The 22,668-nt window shown below is 40.2% G+C and overlaps 1 protein-coding gene across 5 annotated transcripts in view; it reads left to right on the top strand.

Annotated features, from left to right (window-relative positions):
• Positions 1–21,151, top strand: part of EEIG2 (EEIG family member 2) — a 68,288-nt gene extending 47,137 nt beyond the window's left edge. For 4 of the 5 annotated variants that reach the window (XM_073592984.1, XM_073592983.1, XM_073592982.1 and 1 more), the window contains 5 exons: positions 190–376; positions 1,468–1,533; positions 2,169–2,296; positions 6,683–6,752; positions 7,556–21,151. In XM_073592984.1, coding sequence (XP_073449085.1) covers positions 190–376; positions 1,468–1,533; positions 2,169–2,296; positions 6,683–6,752; positions 7,556–7,598 — 494 coding nt within the window. In that variant the 3' untranslated portion in view covers positions 7,599–21,151. The remainder of the gene's footprint in view (positions 1–189; positions 377–1,467; positions 1,534–2,168; positions 2,297–6,682; positions 6,753–7,555) is intronic. The other variant, XM_073592986.1, reaches the window with a different exon arrangement.
• Positions 21,152–22,668: the final 1,517 nt, after the last annotated feature.

Genomic DNA, 22,668 nt, shown 5'->3' with positions numbered 1-22,668 from the left:
TCTCAACATACTTGGTATTGGAGTTGTGTTTATCAACATTTTATTTTTCAAAATGAGCCTCAACTCCTTTGCTAAATCACCATGTATTTTAGGATGTGTGTTTTATGCTGATGTAATGAAAAAAAGTTAGGATGTAGAATCTGCTTCATCCAAAGGACATTATATAATGTGGTGGTGTTTTTTCTGCAGGATACAGCACGGGGCACTCGCGGTCTTCCAGTTTATCTGAGTTAAGCCACCGGAGGAACACATCTGTGGGCAGTGCTTCTACTGGAATTGGGAGTATTCCAGAGCCAAATGAGGATGACGGCACCAAAGTTGTTGCATTCAGCCCAGAAATTACAGAGGAGGGCTCATCGTCTGAAAAACTAAACAGGTATTAGGACTCTAATTCTAGAAGTTATGTATAGGAATGACATTAAAGAGAAACGATCCTACTGGAACTACCCATATAATGTCCAGTTGTTGAACAGGTTATGAATTTCTCTTGGTTTGTTCACACCATATTTGTTGTCACGCATATTGTTTTCAGCAGAGCCTAATTCTACCAACGGGTTGTTTTGTAGTGCATTGGGGAAAATGTTCCTGAAGGCTTTTTGGATGCATTTTGTCATTCATGTCAGGTTAGATATGGAGTCTTTAGTTATCTGTAGTGTATGTCAACACAACATGCTCTTGAGCCCTGGTGCCCAACCTGCAGCCCAGGTGCCACATGTGACCCTTTAGCATTTTTTATTTGCGGCCCTTGTAGACCCTGTAGATACTGATTGGTGTTTCCATATTGCCCTGTTATAGCAGTGATTTCTAGCAGTCTTATGTAATATGTCTACAGTCTATGACTGTCTCCTGAAGCATGTCCCTGGTCTCCAACAACTCCTATAGCATGTTTACAGTTTTGACAATCTCTTGGAGTGCCATATTTTGTGTCATGTTTGCAGCCTCTGGCAAGCTCTTGCATCAGATCTCCATCTCTGACCAACTTCTGTATCATGTCCTGTATAATGTCTTCAGTCTCTGATCCTCACCTGTACCATATCTGCAGTCTCTAACCAGCTCTTGTACCATGTCCTCAGTCTCTAACCAGCTCTTGTAGCATGTCCACAATCTCTAGCCATCTCTTGTTCAATGTCTGCAGTCTCTAACAATCTCTTGTACCATGTCCGTAGTCTCTAACCATCTCTTGTACCATGTCCGTAGTCTCTATCCATCTCTTGTACCATGTCTGCAATCTCTAACCATCTCTTGTGCCATATCCACAGTCTCTGACTATATCCTGTTGTGTGTCTACTGTCTCTAACACTGAATATTCACTGAATTTTATGTGTGGCCTTTTGGTGATTTTAAGGACCACACTCCAGGCCCCCCATAACAAGAAAGTTTACCACCACTGTTCTAGAGTGAACAATGTAATACATTTACATTTCTGAAAATAATACATTTACATTTCTGAAAATAATACATTTACAGATCTTATCAAACTACAGAAAGAACTGACACATTATCATCTGCTCCAAAAAGATTTTACAATCCCAGGTAAGGAATACAGGAACAAATACAATTAAAACCTAAAATGCAAAAAAAACTACTGTTAAGCTCACCACAGATGGATCGAATCTCAGCCAGTTCAGCAGGGACCGGTTGAGATTGTCTATTTATGGGCAGGCTAGTACTACTGAATTCTACTGAATCTTTCGATTGACTTCAGTACTACCAGCCTGTCCGATTTTTTGCATGCGACCACTGTCGGCGGCTGTAGCCACCAGCAATGGTAATTTTGTTCTGCTGACAGGGGATGCGCCCCACTGGCAGAACACAATAGCGCTGCGGGAAAGGTTCTCCCCATCAAAACTGACTGTGTTGATAGAGGAATAGAGTAATTTTCATGATCTCTGGGCTGCTTTAGTTTACTGCTGTGCACCAGCTATATTAAGGGAACAGCCCAAGCAGGAACACAAGGGCGTCTCATGTTTGCAATCACAGACAAGCAGCCAAAAGTATTCAGTGTTCACCCTCCAAACATCCATTAAACCATCAAAATGTGCACATCTGAATTGTAGGCCATTATTTATGATGTATGTAGTGCTTTAGCAAAATGTCATGTGGTTGGGGTTTAAATGTACTTTTAAAAAGATCTTCACTACAGCATTTTTATATTTTAATTTTTTTAGGATCCCAGTTAAACAAGACTCTGTTGAGTCACAGTTGAAACGAGTGGATGCCACCCGTGTTGATGCAGACGATGTAGTGGAAACAATTCTCCAAAGCCAGGACTTCTCTCTTGACTCAAGTGCTGAAGGTAAATGGTATACCATAAAACATTTGACTACTCGGACATGATTACTCAGCATTAGTTGGACACAGACAGGTCCCTCCATTATAAACACTCTGAGACCACCCTGTCCTTTCTCTGCTATACCTCCATCTCTTTATGGTGGGAAAATTTAATGTGGCCTGTGAATTACTTTTACCTCCGCCCCACGATAAAAACATGCAAAAACATTACATTTTTTCAACACGTTAAAATGTGCATTTTAAGCCTGAAAAATCACGAAAAAGTTGCACAATTTTATGTGACATGATATTTGTGCAGCAGTTTTTCAAACCCATATTCTTCATTCATACCCTCACTATCTTAATACAGCATTTTGCCTGATTCATGTTAAACAAGTACAGAGCTGAGCAGAGCTGTCGGGAAAAAAAAAAAATTAGCCGGTGTTCTGACAAAATGTCGAACCTGGAAGAATGAGCAACCAGCAACACTTCCGTTTTCTGTAAACCATTATGAATTGCAGACTTTGCCGAATTGCTGTTTATTCTCACAAATTGCTGTTTGGACACAACACTGGCAACTGAATAGAGTCTGGTGCACGATCTTCTGAGCGGAGAACTAACCAAGAAAATGCCCGCCTCCAAGGCGGCGACAGCTTTGTCCTCGTTAGCCCCTAAAATCTTCCTGTACCGGACTGTGTTCGGTAGCTGGTGTTGTGTCCAAACACCAATTTGTCCAGATCGGCAATTACTGATGGTTTAGAGAAAGTGGAAGTAACGTGGTTAGATTTTCTGCCAAGTTGCCTATTTTGTCAGGACACCTGTAAATGTTTATCAACAGCGATAAAGAGAAACAATGTATCTCTCGGTTCTTTTAGATCAAAGAAATGACCTTCCATCTGTAAATTAAACCACTTCAAGACTAAACCTTTTTTGACGCTTATTGCTTACAAGTTGCAATCTGTATTTTTTGCAAGAAATTACTTAGAACCCCCAAACATTATATTCATTTTTTAGCAGAGATCCTTGAAAATAAAATGGAGATTGTTGCAATATTTTATGTCACACTGTATTTGCGCAGCTGTCTTTTAAAAGCAAATTTTTAGGAAAAAATATACTTCAATGAATTAAAAAAAAAAAGAACTAAACAGTAAAGTTAGCCCAATTTTGTTGTATAATGTGAAAGATGATGTTACGCCGAGAATCGTGATCTTTATTCTAAGCAAAAAAATTGCGATTCTCATTTTATCCAGAATCGTGCAACTTGAATATACAGTATCTCACAAAAGTGAGTACACCCCTCACATTTTTATAAATATTTTATTAAATCTTTTCATGTGACAACACTGAAGAAATGACACTTTGCTACAATGTAAAGTAGTGAGTGTACAGCTTGTATAACAGTGTATATTTGCTGCCCCCTCAAAATAACTCAACACACAGCCATTAATGTCTAAACCGCTGGCAACAAAAGTGAGTACACCCCTAAGTGAAAATGTCCAAATTGGGCCCAATTAGTCATTTTCCCTCCCTGGTGTCATGTGACTCGTTAGTGTTACAAGCTCTCAGGTGTGAATGGGGAGCAGGTGTGTTCAATTTGGTGTTATCACTCTCACTCTCCCATGCTGGTCACTGGAAGTTCAACATGACCCCTCATGGCAAAGAACTCTCTGAGGATCTGAAAAAAAGAATTGTTGCTCTACATAAAGATGGCCTAGGCTATAAGAAGATTGCCAAGACCCTGAAACTAAGTTGCAGCATGGTGGCCAAGACCATACAGTGGTTTAACAGGACAGGTTCTACTCAGAACAGGCCTCACCATGGTCGACCAAAGAAGTTGAGTGCATGTGCTCAGCATCATATCCAGAGGTTGTCTTTGGGAAATAGACATACGAGTGCTGCCAGCATTGCTGCAGAGGTTGGAGGGGTGAGGGTCAGCCTGTCAGTGCTCAGACCATACGCCGGACCCCGCATCAAATTGGTCTGCATGGCTGTCATCATCTAAAGATGATGCACAAGAAAGCCTGCAAACAGTTTGCTGAAGACAAGCAGACTCAGGACATGGATTACTGGAACCATGTCGTGTGGTCTGATGAGACCAAGATAAACTTATTTGGTTCAGATGGTGTCAAGCGTGTGTGGCAGCAACCAGGTGAGGAGTACAAAGACAAGTGTGTCTTGCCTACAGTCAAGCATGGTGGTAGGAGTTTTATGGTCTGGGGCTGCATGAGTGCTGCCGGCAATGGGGAGCTACAGTTCATTGAGGGAACCATGAATGCCAACATGTACTGTGACATACTGAAGCCGAGCACGATATCCTCCCTTCGGAGACTGGGCCGCAGGGCAGTATTCCAACATAACGACCCCAAACACACCTCCAAGACAACCACTGCTTTGCTGAGGGTAAAGGTGATGAACTGGCCAAGCATGCCTCCAGACCTAAACCCTATTGAGCATCTGTGGGGCATCCTCAAACGGAAGGTGGAGGAGCGCAAGGTCTCTAACATCCACCAGCTCTGTGATGTCACCATGGAGGAGAGGAAGAGGAGTCCAGTGGTAACCTGTGAAGCTCTGGTGAACTCCATGCCCAAGAGGGTTAAGGCAGTGCTGGAAAATAATGGTAGCCACACAAAATATTGACACTTTGGGCTCAATGTGTACATTTTTACTTAGGGGTATACTCACTTTTGTTGCCAGTGGTTTAGACATTAATGGCTGTGTGTTGAGTTATTTTGAGGGGACAGCAAATTCACACTGTTTTACAAGCTGTACACTCACTACTTTACATTGTAGAAAAGTGTCATTTCTTCAGTGTTTGTCACATAAAAAGATATAATAAAATATTTACAAAATTATGAGGGGTGTACTCACTTCTGTGAGATACTGTGTATATATAGTCTTAACATTGCATGCGAAACAGCAAAAAAAACTTAATATTGTCCATAGGTGATGCTTTAAAAACCTTTTACAGCCCATAATTTTAGAGTTAACTGTAAATAACAGCTCTAGAGTTATTTCTTTTCACTGTTATGCGCAGTGAAAATCAATATGTGTTAGCAATTGTTGTTTACATTTGCATGTGCATCCTGAGGTATGATTGTTTACGAAAGTGTATGTGGGCAGGGTTAATTTTTATGCATTTTTTCAGGTTTGCTGTTTTTATTTTATATTATTTTAATTAACTAAATCAATTAAAAAACGTTGTTAAATGCGTTTGTATAAATACCTGTATTTCTTTATAATAAACTTTCTGTTCCCTGCTGAGCACACTCCCATTTTCCTTGTGGGCATGTGAAGCCCACTAGTAGCTTCTTCCTGGAGCTTCTTCCTGGATGAGGTGCTGCTGGCTACGCAGCCTGCACCTCCTGATCTCGTGCATGAGCATAAAGCACAGCGCATGTATTTTTCGTTCGGTTTGCCATAGCAACGGCGGCATCGGAAGAAGTTCCTGCCCCATTGTTATGCCAACGTGTCGCTCAATTCTAAAACCCGGAAGCAAGACAGCCTAGCCTTTTTAAAGATGGTGCTTATTGCCAGCTTGCATCGCGTAATTTCCTGTTAGGAAATAACACGATGCTTCCAGCCGGTGATGCCCATTGACCCCTGGGATTGATGACAGGCATCACCGAGGAGCTATCGCGCAGCCGGAAATGATGTACCTCGCCGCGGCGACATACGTCACAAGATAAAAAAAAGCACAATACATTAATTGCCTGATTATTCTGTTATCTTTCCCCAAGAAAATGTCCAGTGGGGTATACAAATGTTCCCCATTTGAGAGCCAGTAGCCGACATTTTGCACAACTTCTGGCTCTCGATTCTGGCTGTCATTGACCATTCTGGTCTTCAGTGACAATTGGAAACCCATAAGAGTGATTCCTAATCATGTAATCACTATGTCCATTATTAACAAAATAAGCCTTCAGGTGAACACTGCCACCCTCATTGAGATCTGTAGAGCCATTTATTTAAGAATTTTGTCAGATACAATGACATTAGTAAAAATAATACATTAAAGTGTTACTAAACCCACAACAGTAAAATCAGTCTGTATATGCAGTAACGCAAGCTTGAATTACTCACTGTGGAATCTAAAGGGTTAATCCTCTGCATTGTGTAGAGACTGTTTGATCCTGTCTTCTCTGATCCTCCCCTTCTTTTACTCCCCCAATCCATCTGCTGATAGCACATAGCCTTGGAGGCACTCTACACATGCTCAGTTTGGTGTGTAGTGCTAGAGAGTGTTTTTCGCTTTTTTTTTTATTTTGGGGTTTTGTTTTGTTGGTCACAAATTGTTTAATACAGCTTACTGCTACCTTTTTATTGCATTTTAAGATCATGTAGTAATGTAATGATGAGTTATATCTGTGATGTTTATAGCACTGATGATATGTTTGTGCCTGTGTATTTGCAGAGGAAGGTCTGAGACTTTTTGTGGGTCCTGGAGGGAGCACTGCCCTTGGAAGTCATCATCTGCCACATAGGTGTGTAGAACTGATTCTTTACAGCATAACAGTAGCTTTATGTGTATATAGCATATTTATTACATGTATTACAATGATCACATGCTTCCTCACGGTTGCAAGCCTGGACATCATGTTCCAAAGAAGAAGCTATAAGCATTATTTTTACAATTTATTTTATATACTGTGTCTCTCTCTCTACTACAGCTATCCTGTGATCGTGCCATGATTGACTGTAAGTGACGGTTCACACTGATGCGAGTTCATAACGAATGTGATGCGTCAAAAACATTCTAAATTCGCATGTCATCCATAAAGTCATTGTTTTCAATGACCGTCGTTCACATACATGTGTTGCGATTCCCCTACTAATGCGATGCGGTAAAAAAAGGGTCTTGTGCGAGTTTACAGCGTTGCGAATTTAGTCTCCATAGACATCAATGTAAAGCGTTCTGGAATCGCATTGTTGGTTCAGATATGTGCGAATTCCACCACACTACTCTCCACAAAAACCAGGAAGTACACAGGAAGTTAACACCTTTTTTTTTTTTTTTTTACATTATGATTCCATTGGCTAGAACATCAATCGCAGCTATGACCAACTCCTGAAATTAGCGGTAAAATCACACCTCACACAGGACAAAAAAACGGAACAAATTCACAGCACAGCAGTGTGAACCAGCACTAAATCTCCTAATGCAGTTCTTGCATCAAAGGAGCTTCAGAAATCTCTGCCCATGGGCTTGTTATAATGTAAAGATTCCTACTGGAGTCTTCCTATACAAATTACCAAATGTTGTGTTGCTTTCTTTTTCTTACATTAGGGTCGGCGCTGGAGCTTATGAACAGGTTGTAATCAAACGCTGAGAGGTCTGCAAAGCTTGACTGGTTCTGTGCAGATTATTCCTATGATCCCAGCCCAGACGGTTCAGTACTGAAAGGACTTCTTGTGGAACATTTTGTTACTTGGATGTTAAATGAAGAATATTGCTGTCCTCCAGAAGTTTGTGGATTTGTCTTTTTTTTTTTTTTTTTTTTAATCATCTATTACTATAGACGTTACAGTTGTCCAGTGTATGAGGTCAAAACAACACAGGTCAGCGCAAGTAACTTTGTGCAACACGGCTTTCAGTGTCTGTCAAAAAAATCACCCGTGATATCAGCTTGTTTCTTATTCCACCTGTCTCACTGTAATGTTGTGTGAACAATTTACTGCCTTTGTGTGCTAATTTAAAATGAATATCTTCTATAAGAGCTTTTCTACAAGAGCTTTAATGGCACAGCTTTGTTCAGCAGATGTAAACTCGTAAGCATTGTTTAGCTGTATGTTGGGTTTTGGCTACACACGTTGTGGGGTCTCTTGAAGCAGGAGCATTTTTGTTACAATACAATTTTAGTTTGAGTCATTGCAGCCTTGACCACTATCCTTAACCCTAATACTACAGGATCATAGGAAGCTCTGACAATCACTTCATATGTCTAGTGTGGCTGAGGTAGGTAGGGCTAAAATAAGCAGTACAATAGGCTGGTATATACTGCTTAAAGTATCCAAAATGCTTATAATACACAGAACTAGGTTAGCGTACAAACACCTTTTATGCCTTCATGTGAATATTATAGGAATTTTTTTTTTCTTTTAATGATGAAAAAAATCACAGTTGCCTGAGTTTTACTAAATGCAAAATGCTCATAAAATGATCGAAAATTAGACCTTCTGTAATTTTTTTTTTTTTTCAAAGAAGTGGTTGCTTTCATATTTGGAAAGAGAATAGGCTCTATTTTCCTACATAGATATTTTTACCTACCTTCCTTTTTGGTTCTAAAAATATATTTCCCAGTATAGCTTACTCAGAGAAAGCATTCCGGATTGAGTTGTGAAATGTGCAGCTTTATTATTTTATGGCAATAAACATAGATGGAAACAAAATGAGTATGGAGCTCAAAACATGGAGTAACTATAAAGCATAAACCCAGTAAACCATGGCATCCAGACACCAGATTTGCTCCAGTGTAATGTAGTTACATAAGTAAAAAGCTGTTCTGTGATTGGTTGCTGTGGACTGCCCCCCTAAAGGTTTTTGCACATGTTACTAAATAAAGCCTTAAGTGTTTTATAATGCACTGATTGATGCATACGTTACATTGTTGGCATAGAGTGACTAACCCTGTGTGCTTCCTGGTTTTGGTTTGGTAAAAATGTCACTGCAATAATTTGAATTAACAATGATTGCAATATACTTGTAGCCATACTATACTCCAGCTGCTACTGATTACAATCTTGTATAAAGTTGAATTCCGTATTGGTTGAAGTGCTTGTAGCAGCTTGGATTTCTGAGCTCATTCCTATGGCAATACATGGCTTTCTTTGTGCATCTTATTTTTACCGAGAGCCTTCAATTTGAATTCTAAGAGGTAATCAACTGGAACTGATTATAATCTGTATGTGGGACCCATCAGTAAACATAAAAAGTAATAACTTTTCTATTAGCCATATGTTTTTAAAGCATAAACATAGCAACTAAGTCATTCTTCTGGTAGAGGTAAAAAAAAAGCCAGCAGATGTCTAACTGGTTGCGAAGGACAGCCTAATTTTATTTCTTTCCCCAGTTTTAATATGTAGGACTCTGAAGCATTTGAAGATTTATTTATCTTGAACAGTTATTTCACCTTTCAGAAAAAATGAAAAGGTGAACTAACACAGCACACCCTCCCCACCCCTCGTTCCTCACAGTGCTTAGCTCTGTAGGTGTAAGCTAGTGTAGCGGTACAGGAATTTGAAATTCCTGCTCATCTTCCTCTTCTTACTGCAACACTGCTGAAAGAGATCAGAGCGATGGTCTGTGGCGGTGCTGACCAATCAGAATTGCTCAGATGCATCCCAGAAGTGCTTTGGGAATTTGAAATCCCCGAATTGCTGCACTGGCTGTGTGGGCACTGACCGCTGAGTACCCACAGAGGTTAGTACGGTGGGGATGGGTACAAGGGCACAGGGCTTGTATTCATTACCCTTGGGTTGTATGAACACTTGCAAAAACATTTCATCAATACACCATCTATAGAACAGGCCTAACAACGATATCCCTGTGCAGATATGCTAGATCCTTTAAGAAGACAAAAATCAATGTGCAAAGTGCGCCCTCTCTTGGTCAAAAATCAGAAATGACCTGTCATTCAATATGGAGGCTGGTAACTGTGGATGCCTGCACTTCATTGCTCTTTGCAATGTGATGTTACATGAACCCATAGATGTGTTACCAATCTGCCTAGCTCTAGCTTCTGTTTTTTGATCTATTGAGCACTTACAGTAAAAATGTCACTGTTCTTGTTCATTAAGTTGTGCCAGTAACAATAACTGAAAGGACTAAGTACAGGTCTTCCAGCATAGAAGAATGAGTATTCTCTTACACTACATTTTAGAGGCTTATTCAGTAAAGCAAATAGTGCAGACTGCAGTAAACCACAGCAACTGACCTAAATTATTATTTTTTTCTCTTGTGAATCTGAGAAATAATTGGTTGCTGCACTATGCACATCATTGTTGCTTTTTGCACTACTATCCAGATAGCATAGCACTCTACATCTAGAGCACATTTACCCCTGCTGCCCGATCTATGCAGGCTTAGAATTAGTTGTCGGCCACACAGGACAACAGAGCCTATTCAGAAGTAGGGGACAGAGGTGCCAGGAGCTCTGTATCGGGGTCACAAAGCATTTTCACTTCACCTCCAAACCCCAGTCTAGAGAGCTGTGCTTCCTGGACATATCTTTTTATTAATACTGATGAAGTGCATTTTTCCTGACAGCATTGCATGCTTTGTTTTTAACTGTTCAGTAACATTCTGTATATTTAACTTGCTGATGTTTACAATCTAAGTCTTTAGCAACATGTTTTTTAGGATACTTTTGAAGTAGATATTTAGCATAGTGTGGGTTGAAGACTATTAAACCGTTTATTTCTTATTGCATTTACTATGTGCTTATTGAATATAATCTACTTGTATCAAAACAGTGACACATTCATGACTTCATACAGGGATGTGACTTATTTTGAAATAGAAAATTAACATTTAATTTATGGTGCAATTTTGTCTTCAGTTTGTAAAGTGATATTTTTATACAGTTTCTGATTTTATTGTATTATGTTTATTTTCTGAGCCTTTGGAAAACATAAGCGAAATAAGCATGTCATAAGTCTAGGCTGGTATAGACCATTCTGCAGTAGCCATAGAAGAAAAATGCTCTTATATTGTTTTTATACAAATCTGTTACTAGAAAACTATTTTTTATTATTATTGATGCCCATCCATTGAATTATAAGATTTGTTGTTAAGCTTCCATAGTCCACAAAGTCAACCATTTGCTTTAGCTTTGAACAGTTCCAGTGTGGGACTTGGGTACTCAGTGGAGATGGGTCCTAGTGCACCGCATAGTACTTCTGTAATTGTGTATTCAGGCTGCCTTCTTAACTACTTCAGCCCTGGAAGGATTTGCCCCCTTAATGACCAGACAATTTTTTGCAATACGGCACTGTGTCGCCTTAACTGACAATTGCGCGATCATGTGACGAACACAAAATTGGCGTCTTTTTTTTTTTTCCCCCACAAATAGAGCTTTCTTTTGGTGATATTTGCTCATCTCTGCGGTTTTTATTTGTTGTGCTATAAACAAAAAAAGTGTCAATTTTGAAAAAAAAAAAAAACAATAATTTTTTTACTTTTTGCTATAATAAGTATCCCAAAAAAACATTTCTTCCTCAGTTTAGGCCAATATGTGTTCTTCTACATGTTTTTGGTAAAAAAAAATTGCAATAAGCGTATATTGATTGGTTTGCGCAAAAGTTATCGCATCTACAAAATAGGGAATAGATTTATGGCATTTTTAGTATTATTTTTTTATTACTAGTAATGGTGGCGATCTGCGATTTTTAGCAGGACTGCAACATTGCGACGGACAAATCGGACACTTTTTTGGGACCACTGACATTTATACAGTAATCTGTGCTATAAAAATGCATAGATTACTGTGTAAATGTCACTGGCAGGGAAGGGGTTAACACTACGGGGCGATCAAGGGGTCAAGTGTGTTCCCTCCTGTATGTTCTAACTGTGAGGGGTTGGGACTGACTATAGGAGGAGCCAGATCGCTGTTCCTACTTAGTGGGAACACACGCTCTGTCTCTCCTCCCGTCAGAACAGGAATTTGTGTGTTTATCCCTGTTCTGGCTCTCGTGTCACGCGCATTGAGTCCCCCACCGTGCAATGGGCACGCACGCGCCAGCTATGGCTCTTAAAGAAGCCGCTGTATGGGTACGATGATTCGCGCAGCGGTGCCACTCTGCCACCGTATATCGGCGTGAGCCGGTCATCAAGTGGTTAAAGATACCACCCTTCAAAGATAGTAAATAGAAACATTTGCATGGTACAAGGCTAGAGAATGACTTTGGGAGTAAATCGGACCCTGTATCTGCGATGTTTATTGTTTTCTCTGTTATTTTATTATGTTCTCTGTTAAGCCAACCATAGACAGTTTGAAGCCCGGCCAAGTCAACAGGAACTGGCCAAGATCCAAACTATGTATGGCCATGCTGAATGTACCCAAGTCAATCGATCAACTTTGGTACAACCAGCCTGCCAGATTTAAAATGTGATTATTGCTAGCAGCTGTTATAGCCGCTAGCAATAATCACTGTGTTCTCCCGGTGGGGACAGCTTCCCTGCCCCCCACCCCTCCTGTCGGGAGAAAAAAATGGCTCTGTCAATGCTGTCTTTGCTGATGGGGGAATTGAGTTGGTTGCCTTATGCAGTCCTTAGACAGAGCTAATTTCTTTCCTGCAAATGAAAAAAATTTGCTTGATTCCCCCATCAACAACACAGTCAGTGTTGGCAGGGGAATCTCTCCCTCCCTCCCAGCCATTGTGTTCTCCTGGTGGGGAAATCCACCCACAGGAGAAGACAGTGATTATTGCTAGTGGCTATGCCAGCCACTAGCAATAATTGCATGTAAAATCCAGCAGGCTGCTTGTACCCAAGTTGATTGATCAACTAGATACATTCAGCCTGCCCATACATAGTTTGAATATGGGTCGGTTCCTTCAAGCCATCTATGGTCGGCATTGGACTGCATGACTGTGGTTTTATCTCAGTCAGAAAACACTAGTCTGAAGTTAGTTGAATTTACGAAGCCCCTTTGGGGCAGGTACACCTATTGTGTAGGTTGCCTTGCCCTATCCCTCCTGTTAGTCTTTTACTCATCTGCCCCAATCCAGCAAGATCTCAACCGCAAAGCTGATTGTGATCATCTTTTGAGCCAGGCCTGAAGTATGCTGTGCATTTTTCCTTATAGCGAGTGGACATCACATGTGCAGACTTTTCCAAACGACTTTGCATCTTCATGGGCGATATCATGGTGGGTAACAGGTTATTATAAGACTGGCCAGGCTACCTGCATTATAAGTGTAACTTTGCCAAATGATCAGCAATCCTGAAGTAATTAAAGCACCCATCATCTCTAGTGTGTGAGTACTGACAATAAATCATTATGGCAATGCCAGCTGTAGCTGTAACAAGGTGTTTAAAGTTACAGCAGGTACTTTAAGATCCATATCCAGCAGTCACCTACTGGACGGTTTTAAGGAAGCCCCTTAAAACCCGTGTTTGTGGATTGTAATGCTATTCAGAATAGTGTTTACATGCTTAGATCACACAATGCCCTTGTGGAAATGATGCCTTGGAAAGCAGCCTTCTCTTCTCGGGTCCCTCTTGGGCGTTCCTGGCCCCTCCCTCCTGTTGAGTGCCAGGGGATCCCAGGCATCGGAGACATTCCTATAACATCGCTGGATCTAGAGGGGGCTCATGTAAGTATGAGGGGGCTGCTGCACACAGAGCGCTTTTTATCTTAACCACTTAAGGACCGGGCCTATTTTTCAGACTCAGTTTTTACAAGTTAAAATTTTATTTTGCTAGAAAATTACTTAGAACCCTCAGATGTTATATATACTTTTTTTCTAACACCCTAGAGAATACTTGCAATATTTTCTCTCACACCATATTTGCACAGCGGTCTTATAAGCGCACGTTTTTATTTTTTTTTTAAAATACACCCTTTTGAATTAAAATATGAGACAACAGTAAAGTTATCCCAATTTTTTTTACATTGTGAAAGATGATGTTACGCCGAGTAAATTGATACCCAACATGTCACGCTTCAAAATTGCGCCCGCTCGTGGAATGGCGACAAATTTTTACCCTTAAAAATGTCCTTAGGCGATGTTTAAAAATTTCTACAGGTTACCAGTTTTGAGTTACAAAGGAGGTCTAGTGGTAGAATTATTGTTCTCGCTCTAACGATTGCGGTGATACTTCACATGTGTGGTTTGAACACCGGTTTCATGTGCGGGCGCTACTCGTGCATGTGTTCGCTTCTGCACGCGAGCTCGTTGGTACAGGGGGTTTTTCAATTTTTTTTTTATTTTTATTATTTATTTTACTTTTTATTTTGGCACTGTCCTTTTAAAAAAATAAACAATTGGTTCACTTTTATTCCTATTACAAGGAATGTAAACATCCCTTGTAATAGAAGAAAAGCAACAGTATTTAGCGAGTACAGCGTTTTGCGTGAAGTGGTTAATGCATAGAATGCATTAAGATAAAAAACCTTCTGACTTTACAATCACTTTAAATCATTTTCCTATGATCGTTAAGTTGTGGTTTGGTTGGGACAGATTTTAGTCTTCTCTGAGAATTAGGGACCCCTTTCAGGTAATCATCTATAAAATCCTTCAAGAACATGACAACATGTTAATTGTATCTTTAGACAATCTTATACTGTACTGTCATTGAAAGGGTTACAGTAACTCCTCTGTTACATTATAATGATTACAACTATCTTTGCCTCTGCTGTTTATGTGCAATATTTAGTCCTTTCAGGTATGCCTGTCAACCTAGAGTCTTTAACAGGTGAAGTTTTTAAAGCCCAACTCCAGTAAAACTTTTTTTATGTATTTTTATAATGAGGGATTGGACCTCTGTCTGGTTTTTATAATCATGTGGATGCCCACTGGGGGAGATTTCCCTCTCATTTTCCTGTCCTAGGGACCTCTGTGTGATGATCCAGACTAGTAAAAAAAAAAAAAAGGGGTGGGGGAACCGGAGCACCAATGCATGTCTTATTCTATCCATAAATGAAAAAAGTTGTTTCTGGAGTCCTGAGTGACATGACTTGTCATTGATTATCATATGCATTTGGAAATAGCTTTGATGCTAAAGGAAGTATATGCTTTGTATCAAAAAACAAACTAATTGTACTTCTCAGAACTGTTGTATATAATAATAAACCTAGTTTAGTGCATGTGTCTTGTTAGCTTAAGTTGTACATTGTAAACTTTTCTAAAGCCCCGTACACATGGGCTGAATATTGTCCGAAAACGGCCGGTACAGTAGATACCAACTGACATTCGGCCCGTGTGTATAGGTCCTTGTTTGACATGCTGGAAAACCAGAAGTCGTTCGACATCTGATCAGCGCGCTTAGCCAATGGCTGTGAGCACTGACTGATGTGTGCTCAGATTCACAATACAGTAAAACCTTGATTTAAGAGTGTTTTGGAAAACCAGCAATTTTTTTTTTATAAACTTTGACTTGATAAACGAGTGATGTCTTGATATACAAGTAGCGTCATATCACAACTGCGTATAAAAGAGAAGAGAGACGCGTCTAAGTATAGCAATATGGTTACATTTAATGAAGGTACAACATTTAGCAACTCACATGGTTGATGATTAAAAGAGGCACATCTAAGTATGCAGACATCTGGGGTAATGCTGTCCATATAGACCATCCTCCGCACCGCCATCTATGTCATCCTTTCCACGCTGCGTTCCACGGGCGCTTCAAGCCTCGCTTTCAGATCGCTGTACTACAGGGTAGTCATCACGATTGCAGACTGACATCGGTGAGAGACGGCGATGTGGAAGATGGTCTATGTGGACAGCTTTACCTCGGATGTCTGCATACTTAGATGTGCCTTTTTTAATTATCAACCATGTGAGTTGCTGAATGTTGTACCTTCATTAAATGTAACCATATTGCTACACTTAGGCCCCTTTCACACTGGGGCAGTTTGCAGGCGTTATTGCCCTAAAAATACCACCTGCAAACCGCCCCCTAAACAGCCTCCGCTGTTTGTTCAGTGTGAAAGCCCGAGGGCTTTCACACTGAAGCGGTGCGCTGGCAGGACGGTAAAAGTCCTGCGAGCCGCATCTTTGGAGCGGTGAAGTAGCAGTGTATTCACCGCTCCTTCACCACTCCTGCCCATTCAAATCAATGGGACAGCGTGGCAATACCGCGGCTATAGCCGCGCTGTACGAGTGGTTTTAACCCTTTTTCGGCCGCCAGCGGGGGGTTAAAACCGCACCGCTAGCGGCCGAATACCGCGGTAAAACAGCGCTAAAAATAGCGCTGTTTTACCACCGACGCCCCCTACCGCCCCAGTGTGAAAGGGGCCTTAGAGGCACCTCTCTTCTCTTTTATACACTGTAGCTTCTGCTGGATTTTTCTTCTAATCCCCTTGTGTGGCTTCCATTTATAGATGGACATTTTATGGTTACACAACCTATCGCATTGCTATAATCTTTTTATATGGACTATAAACTGAAAGACTTATGAATAAATGGTTTTGGAACGAATCATCTAAGTTTCCATTATTTCTTATGGGGAAATTCGCTTTGATATACGAGTGCTTTGGATTACAAGCATGTTTCTGGAACAAATTCTGCTTGCAATTCAAGGTCTTACTGTACTTTATTAATCCCACTCAGAATCAACTAGCACAGCAGGGAGATTGATGTACTAACATTGAATAGTTAGTGCAGAGACCTCCTTGTGAGCAGTTTACCATGTGTACCAGGCTTTACTGTCCTAAAAAAGCCTTGCTGTGTGTTAAGTCATAAAGCATCATCTTATCAAGAGCTAGAGACTTGCTTGTAGGGTTTTGAAAGAGCCTCCTCCATAATCAAGTGTTTACCCATTCATTTAGTGGAAATGTGCTCCAAACTATTTAGTTATCATAGAATGGCCAATGATCTCTGCCAGGTTTTTATTACTTTCTGTATCCCATTTTAAGAGATTTCTTCTCAGTTCTTCTGGTGATCAGAGGCACAAGAAGGGTTGGAAACTTGATCCAATTGTGACAAAGACAGCAAAAGAATAAAAAGAAAAATTAGTATTTGCTGGAAATGAGCTTTAAGGTGACCCTGTTGCTACATCAAACAAAATGACACTAGAGCCAGTCTATAAAAGAAGAATACCTGCCTGTCTGTGACCCCCATCTTTGATCTCTTGCAGAGAAACAGCTGCCACTGGGATCCAGCAATTCTGAGTGTGCCAGATGCCTTGTCCTTCCCTTTACATTGTAGTTTCATTCAGCACGGTATTACCGTCTCTCCTATAGTGGCTTGGCAGTGGCACCAGAGTGGGCAGAGATGAACCAGGCGCATTGGACCGACCTGGAAGTGTTGGATACCAGCAGCAGCTAAAGATTTGCAAGACAACAAAGATGAGTTACTGTCTGCCAGAAAAGCAAATATTCTTTTTTTTCCTTTCACAGTCTGGCTTATTTATTTATTTTTTATGAAGTAGAGTTAACCGCTTAAGCCCCAGAAAGATTTGCCCCTTAATGACCAGGCCATTTTTTTCAATACGGCACTGCTTTACTTGAACTGACAATTGCACGGTCGTGCGACACTGTACCCAAATAAAATTGATGTCCTTTTTTCCCACAAATAGAGTTTTCTTTTGGTGCTATTTGATCACCTCTGTATTTTTTTATCTTATGCGCTATAAACAAGCAAAGGCTGACAATTTTGAAAGAAAAACAATATTTTTTACTTTTTGCTATAAAACATATCCAATAATAAAATGTAAAAAAACTAATTTATTCTTCAGTTTATACATTTACATACATATACATTCTGCTTTATATTTTTGTTAAAAAAATTGCAATAAGCGTATATTGATTGGTTTGCGCAAAAGTTATAGCGTCTACAAAATAGGGGATATATTTATGGCATTTTTAATAATAATTTTTTTTTTTACTAGTAATGGCGGTGATCAGTGCTTTTTAGCGAGACTGCAACATTGCGGTGGACAAATCTGACACTTTTGACACTTTTTGGGGACCAGTGATATTATTACAGTGATCAGTGCTAAAAATATGCACTGATCTATGTATAACACTGGCAGGGCTGGGGTTGACACTAGGGGGCGATCAAGGGGTTAAGTGTATCCTAGGCTATGCTTTCTAACTGTGGGGGGAGTGTACTGACTGGGAGTACAGTGAAATCGCTGTTCCTGATCACTAGGAACAGACAATCTCTCTGTACTTCCCTGTCAGAACAGGGATCTGCTTTGTTTACACAGGCAGATCCCTGTTCTGCCTCTCTGAGGAGCGATCACGGGTGGCTGGCGGGTAACGCGGCCGCCGGACCTGCGCATCAGCATGCAGGCAGTGTCTCGTGCACGAGAAGACTTACAGGTACGCCACCTCGCGCAATAGGGCCGCCTTGCCGCAGTATATATGTGGTTGGCGGTCCTTAAATGGTTAAGTAACCTGGAATCTTAGCTAATAGGATTTTGTTTAATTAATTAAAGTAGAACTATGGGCAAAACTTTTTTTTTCATTTATGATAGGGTAAAGGAAGGGTTATAACAATTTTTTTCACCATCTGTGTCCCATTGGGGAGATTTCCCTTGGCTTCCTAGCCCATAGTCAAACAGGAAATGAGAGAGGAAATCCCTGCAAATTAAGGGAATTCCTTGGGGACCCCCAGGTCACCAGAACTAGTGTCCTCATGGGAAGATATCCCCTCTATTACATTTCTGGGGACAACCCTAAATTTGGGATTTTCTTTTACTTTCACTTTCAACAAAAAAAAAAGTTTTGACTTCAGTTATACCTTTTTAAGGCAAAGCAATGAAAAATGATTTGATTGCTCTATTGTAATGTACAGATTGTAACGTTAAAGGAATCTGTAAGTATGACTTGCAACCAATATAATAAACCTGTTCATTTTGCAAATATTCAGTCTCTGGACTCAGAGCAATGCTGTCGTATGAAGAGACCCATTGCTGGCAATGGGTTTTGCATTTAGTGAGCTTTAGGTTTATTTGTCTGTGTCTCAGGAGGTTGAGGTGTCGATTTAGTCTTTTCGGCGACTCATGCAGACAGCAGGGGGATCAGAGAGGAAGCATGCTCAGTGCTTTGAATTCAGGCATACTACAGAGGGATGCGCTTTGTTCATTTTCAATGTCTGAGGTTTACAACCGTTTTAAATGTGAACAACCATTGGTTAGTATAGGGTACAAATCTAGCCACAGCTTTACACATGCAGCTAATTTCTCTCCAGGCAAGAATCACTGATTCTTGCTAGCAGCCACCCATGTGTATGAAGCCCAAAATATCCAACAGAGAGAAAAATCCCTTTTGTGGGGGGCTGCAGGAAGTGGGTGGACCTGAGGACTTACAACATTTTGATTTATCAGTCTTTTAGATGTATGGCAGTATATTTCACTAAACATACTACTGTGCAAATGTTTTAGGCAGGTGTTTAAAAATAATGTAAGATTAAGAATGTTTTCAGAAATGGAAGTGTTAAGAATGTATTTTTCCAAACATCTTGAAGAACCAACCACATAGGTTGGACTTGATGGACTTGTGTCTTTTTTCAACCTCACGTACTATGTAACTATATGTATGTAAGATCTTCTGTGGATGTAGGCTGCCTCCTTCTGTCTTATCATGTAATCCCAGACAGATGCGATAATGAGATCAGGGCCCTGTGGGGGCCAACCCATCACTCCAGGACTCCTTGTTCTTTTTTTACACTGATATAAACTGACTGGGATCATTGTCTTGCTGCAGAATACATTTTTGGCCCAATCATGCACCCCCCTGATGGTATGGCATGATTTATAAGTATCTGCCTGTATTTCTCAGCAATGATGACACCATTGATCCTAACCAAATTTTCAACTCAATTTGCAGAAATGCAGCCCCAAATTTGTAAGGAACCTCCATCATGCTTGCCTGCTGTTGCCTGCAGACACTCATTATTGTACCACTCTCTAGCTCTTTGGCAAACAAACTGCCTCCTGCTACAGCCAAATATATTTTAAATTTTGACTCCTTTGTTCAGAGCACCTGCTGCCATTTTTGTGTACTCTGGTTCCTATTTTTCGTGCATAGTTGAGTTGCTTAGCCTTGTTTCCACGTCAGAGGTATGGCTTTATGGCTGCAGATCTTCAGTCTTGCCATGGGGTATGACCTCTAAAATGAAACAAGTCTTCCACAACCTCACCTTAGTAGCAGAGTTTGGCTGTTCCTCACCCAGTTTTAAGCTCCACAGCTGTTTCTGTTTCAGTTAAAGGAGAAGTACAGCCAAAGCCAGAACCTGTTTTCAGCAGAGAGCGGGCTGAAGTCCACTCTCTGCTTACGTCACAAAAGTCAGTCCAGGCACCGCGTCATCATGACAATGGAAGTCAGGATCCGCCAGGTACCTGGACTGACACCTGGCTCAGACACTCTGAGAGCCTGAGCCGGACGCTCCCCTCCCCTCCACAGCTCAGTGCTACAATAAGAGAGGAGGAGGCGGCAGAGCGGAGAGCTGCTGATCGACAGTCAGCAGCTCTCCTCTCGGGGAGCTGTCAGAACCGAGCGATCGGCAGTGTTTGATCGCTCGATTCTCAGTGCAGAGGCGCCGGAGGACAGATGCAGCATCGGTCTGATGCTGCATCCACCTAGGTAAGTATAAAACTGAAGAAAAAAAAAACATACTTCTCTTTTAATGACAGTGTTTTTTTAACTCCTATATGAAATTGATGATTGTTAGCAGCTGCTTGATATACTGTAATTGGTTAATCATACACCTGATTTTGTAATGCTGGTTTGAAGCCAAAGGGTAGTCACACCAAATATCGATTTCGATTTTTTTTCTATTCGCTCACATTGCATTTTGTAAATTGATAAAAAATAAACAAAATAAATATTTTTGAAAGCATTCTTACTTTACAGCATGTCTTCACACCTGCCTAAAACTTTTGTTCAGTACTATATTTAAAATATATATATATAAATATATAATATGAATATTTTTTTAACATATGCACCACAATGCAAGTGGACTTTAAGCTTTAATTTTAAAATTCTTTTGATGTAAGGGTTATTCATTTGAAAATAGAAACGAGCATCATTTTCACTAAAGAAATATATTGTTTAACAGAAATTCAGGAAGTGCTTTATAAATTTCAGATATAAAAATATTCTTCAGTATGAAGCATTTACATGTCAGTTTTAAGGTTTTGTTATTTACTTGTACATGTGAGCTCTATCTTGTGAATACAAATAAAGTCTTATCTACACTGCTGTAAGTCTTGTCAGTATCTAGTTATTTCAGTGTATTCCATATATTTATTCTGTTTTTCTCCTTTACCATAAATGTTTTTGTACACATTGCTAAATAATCACTAAATTATATAACATACTTCATAAGGAAAATGATTATTTGAAAAATGATGCTACTCCCAGTAAAAAAAAAAAAAAAAAAAAAAAAAAGAAAAAAGTTATTTTGAGCTTGAGGTGCACAGGAAGTATTTAAACCTTTAAGCTATACTGCTGCCTATTGGACACTGGGGGAAAAAATGTAGGCCAACCCAGGATAATCCCTCCTACTACCAGCATGCCTCAGGTTCATAGCAACACAGCAAACAAATGCTAACAGGCCCAAGCAACAGGGAACGTGTGACTAAGTGCAGCTCAAGTGGCCAACTGCAGGACCCTAGGCACAAATCTGGCTTTAGATGGAGATGAACCATCTGGTAAAATTTAGGTAGCAGCCAAAGCCCAAGAAGCATTAAAATCTAGTGGAGTGCATCATAGGAGATGATGGGGAATTCTCACATAATTACATAGTCTGGTTGAAAAAAAAAAAGTCCATTTAGTTCTACCCACAGAGGAAAAAACAAAACAAATCAAAAACCTCCTTATACACAATTCTATACCCACAGTTGATCCAGAGGAAGGCAAAAAAAAGCATGATCCAATTGCTCCATGCAGGGGAATTAATTCCTTCCTGATCCTCCAAGAGGCAATCTAATATTCCCTGGATCAACCTTGCTTATAAATATCATCCAGTCATATTTTATGCATTTATGAAAGAATCCAGGCCTTTCTTAAAACAATCTACTGAGCTGGTCAAAACCATTCTGTTTCACGTTTCATGTTTCGGGATTTTGTTCCACGTTTTATAGCTCTTAGTGTGAAGAAACATTTCCATATTTGGAGGTCAAATCTCTTTTCCTTCAGACATAAAAGTACCCCCTCTGTGATTACCTTAAAAGTGAATAACTACCTATATGGACCACTAATGTATTATACATGTTGATCATATACCCTCTTAATCTCCTCTTCTCAAGAAAGAATACTGTACATTTACCTCCATAAATATACACTTCCACCATGTAACGGGAGTTCATTAATCACTATATAGACTTGCAAAAGCCCAAACCACATTTGGAAATTTCCTTTTCGTGAACAGGGGCCAGACAGTGGGAGAGCAGAATAATATCCTGGTTGAGGTGAAAGGCAGAAACTAGCTGGGGCAAGTGGAAAGTCCTAGACCTCAACATCACCTTGCCCCTGTGCAAAACCAGAAAGGGTTCCTTACAAGGCCACCATAAGTTCCAGCACTTGCCTTGGTGATTGCTACAAGGAAAACTACCTTAGCGATATGAGTAAAGAGTGATGTCCCTAACGGGTTTTAATTTGCAGTTTCTGAAGCGCAGAGAACCAGATTCAGAACCTGTGGAGAGCTACTTGAGAAACCCTCTGTACACAGTTTTATTCAAAGACTGAAAAACCAAGGAATAATAAAAACAAAATAGAAATG

Source organism: Aquarana catesbeiana, linkage group LG07 (assembly GCF_042186555.1).
Source record: "Aquarana catesbeiana isolate 2022-GZ linkage group LG07, ASM4218655v1, whole genome shotgun sequence".
Classification (NCBI taxonomy): domain Eukaryota; kingdom Metazoa; phylum Chordata; class Amphibia; order Anura; family Ranidae; genus Aquarana; species Aquarana catesbeiana.
The sequence above is the reverse complement of the archived record's forward strand: the minus strand, read 5'-3'. Positions and strand labels throughout refer to the sequence as shown.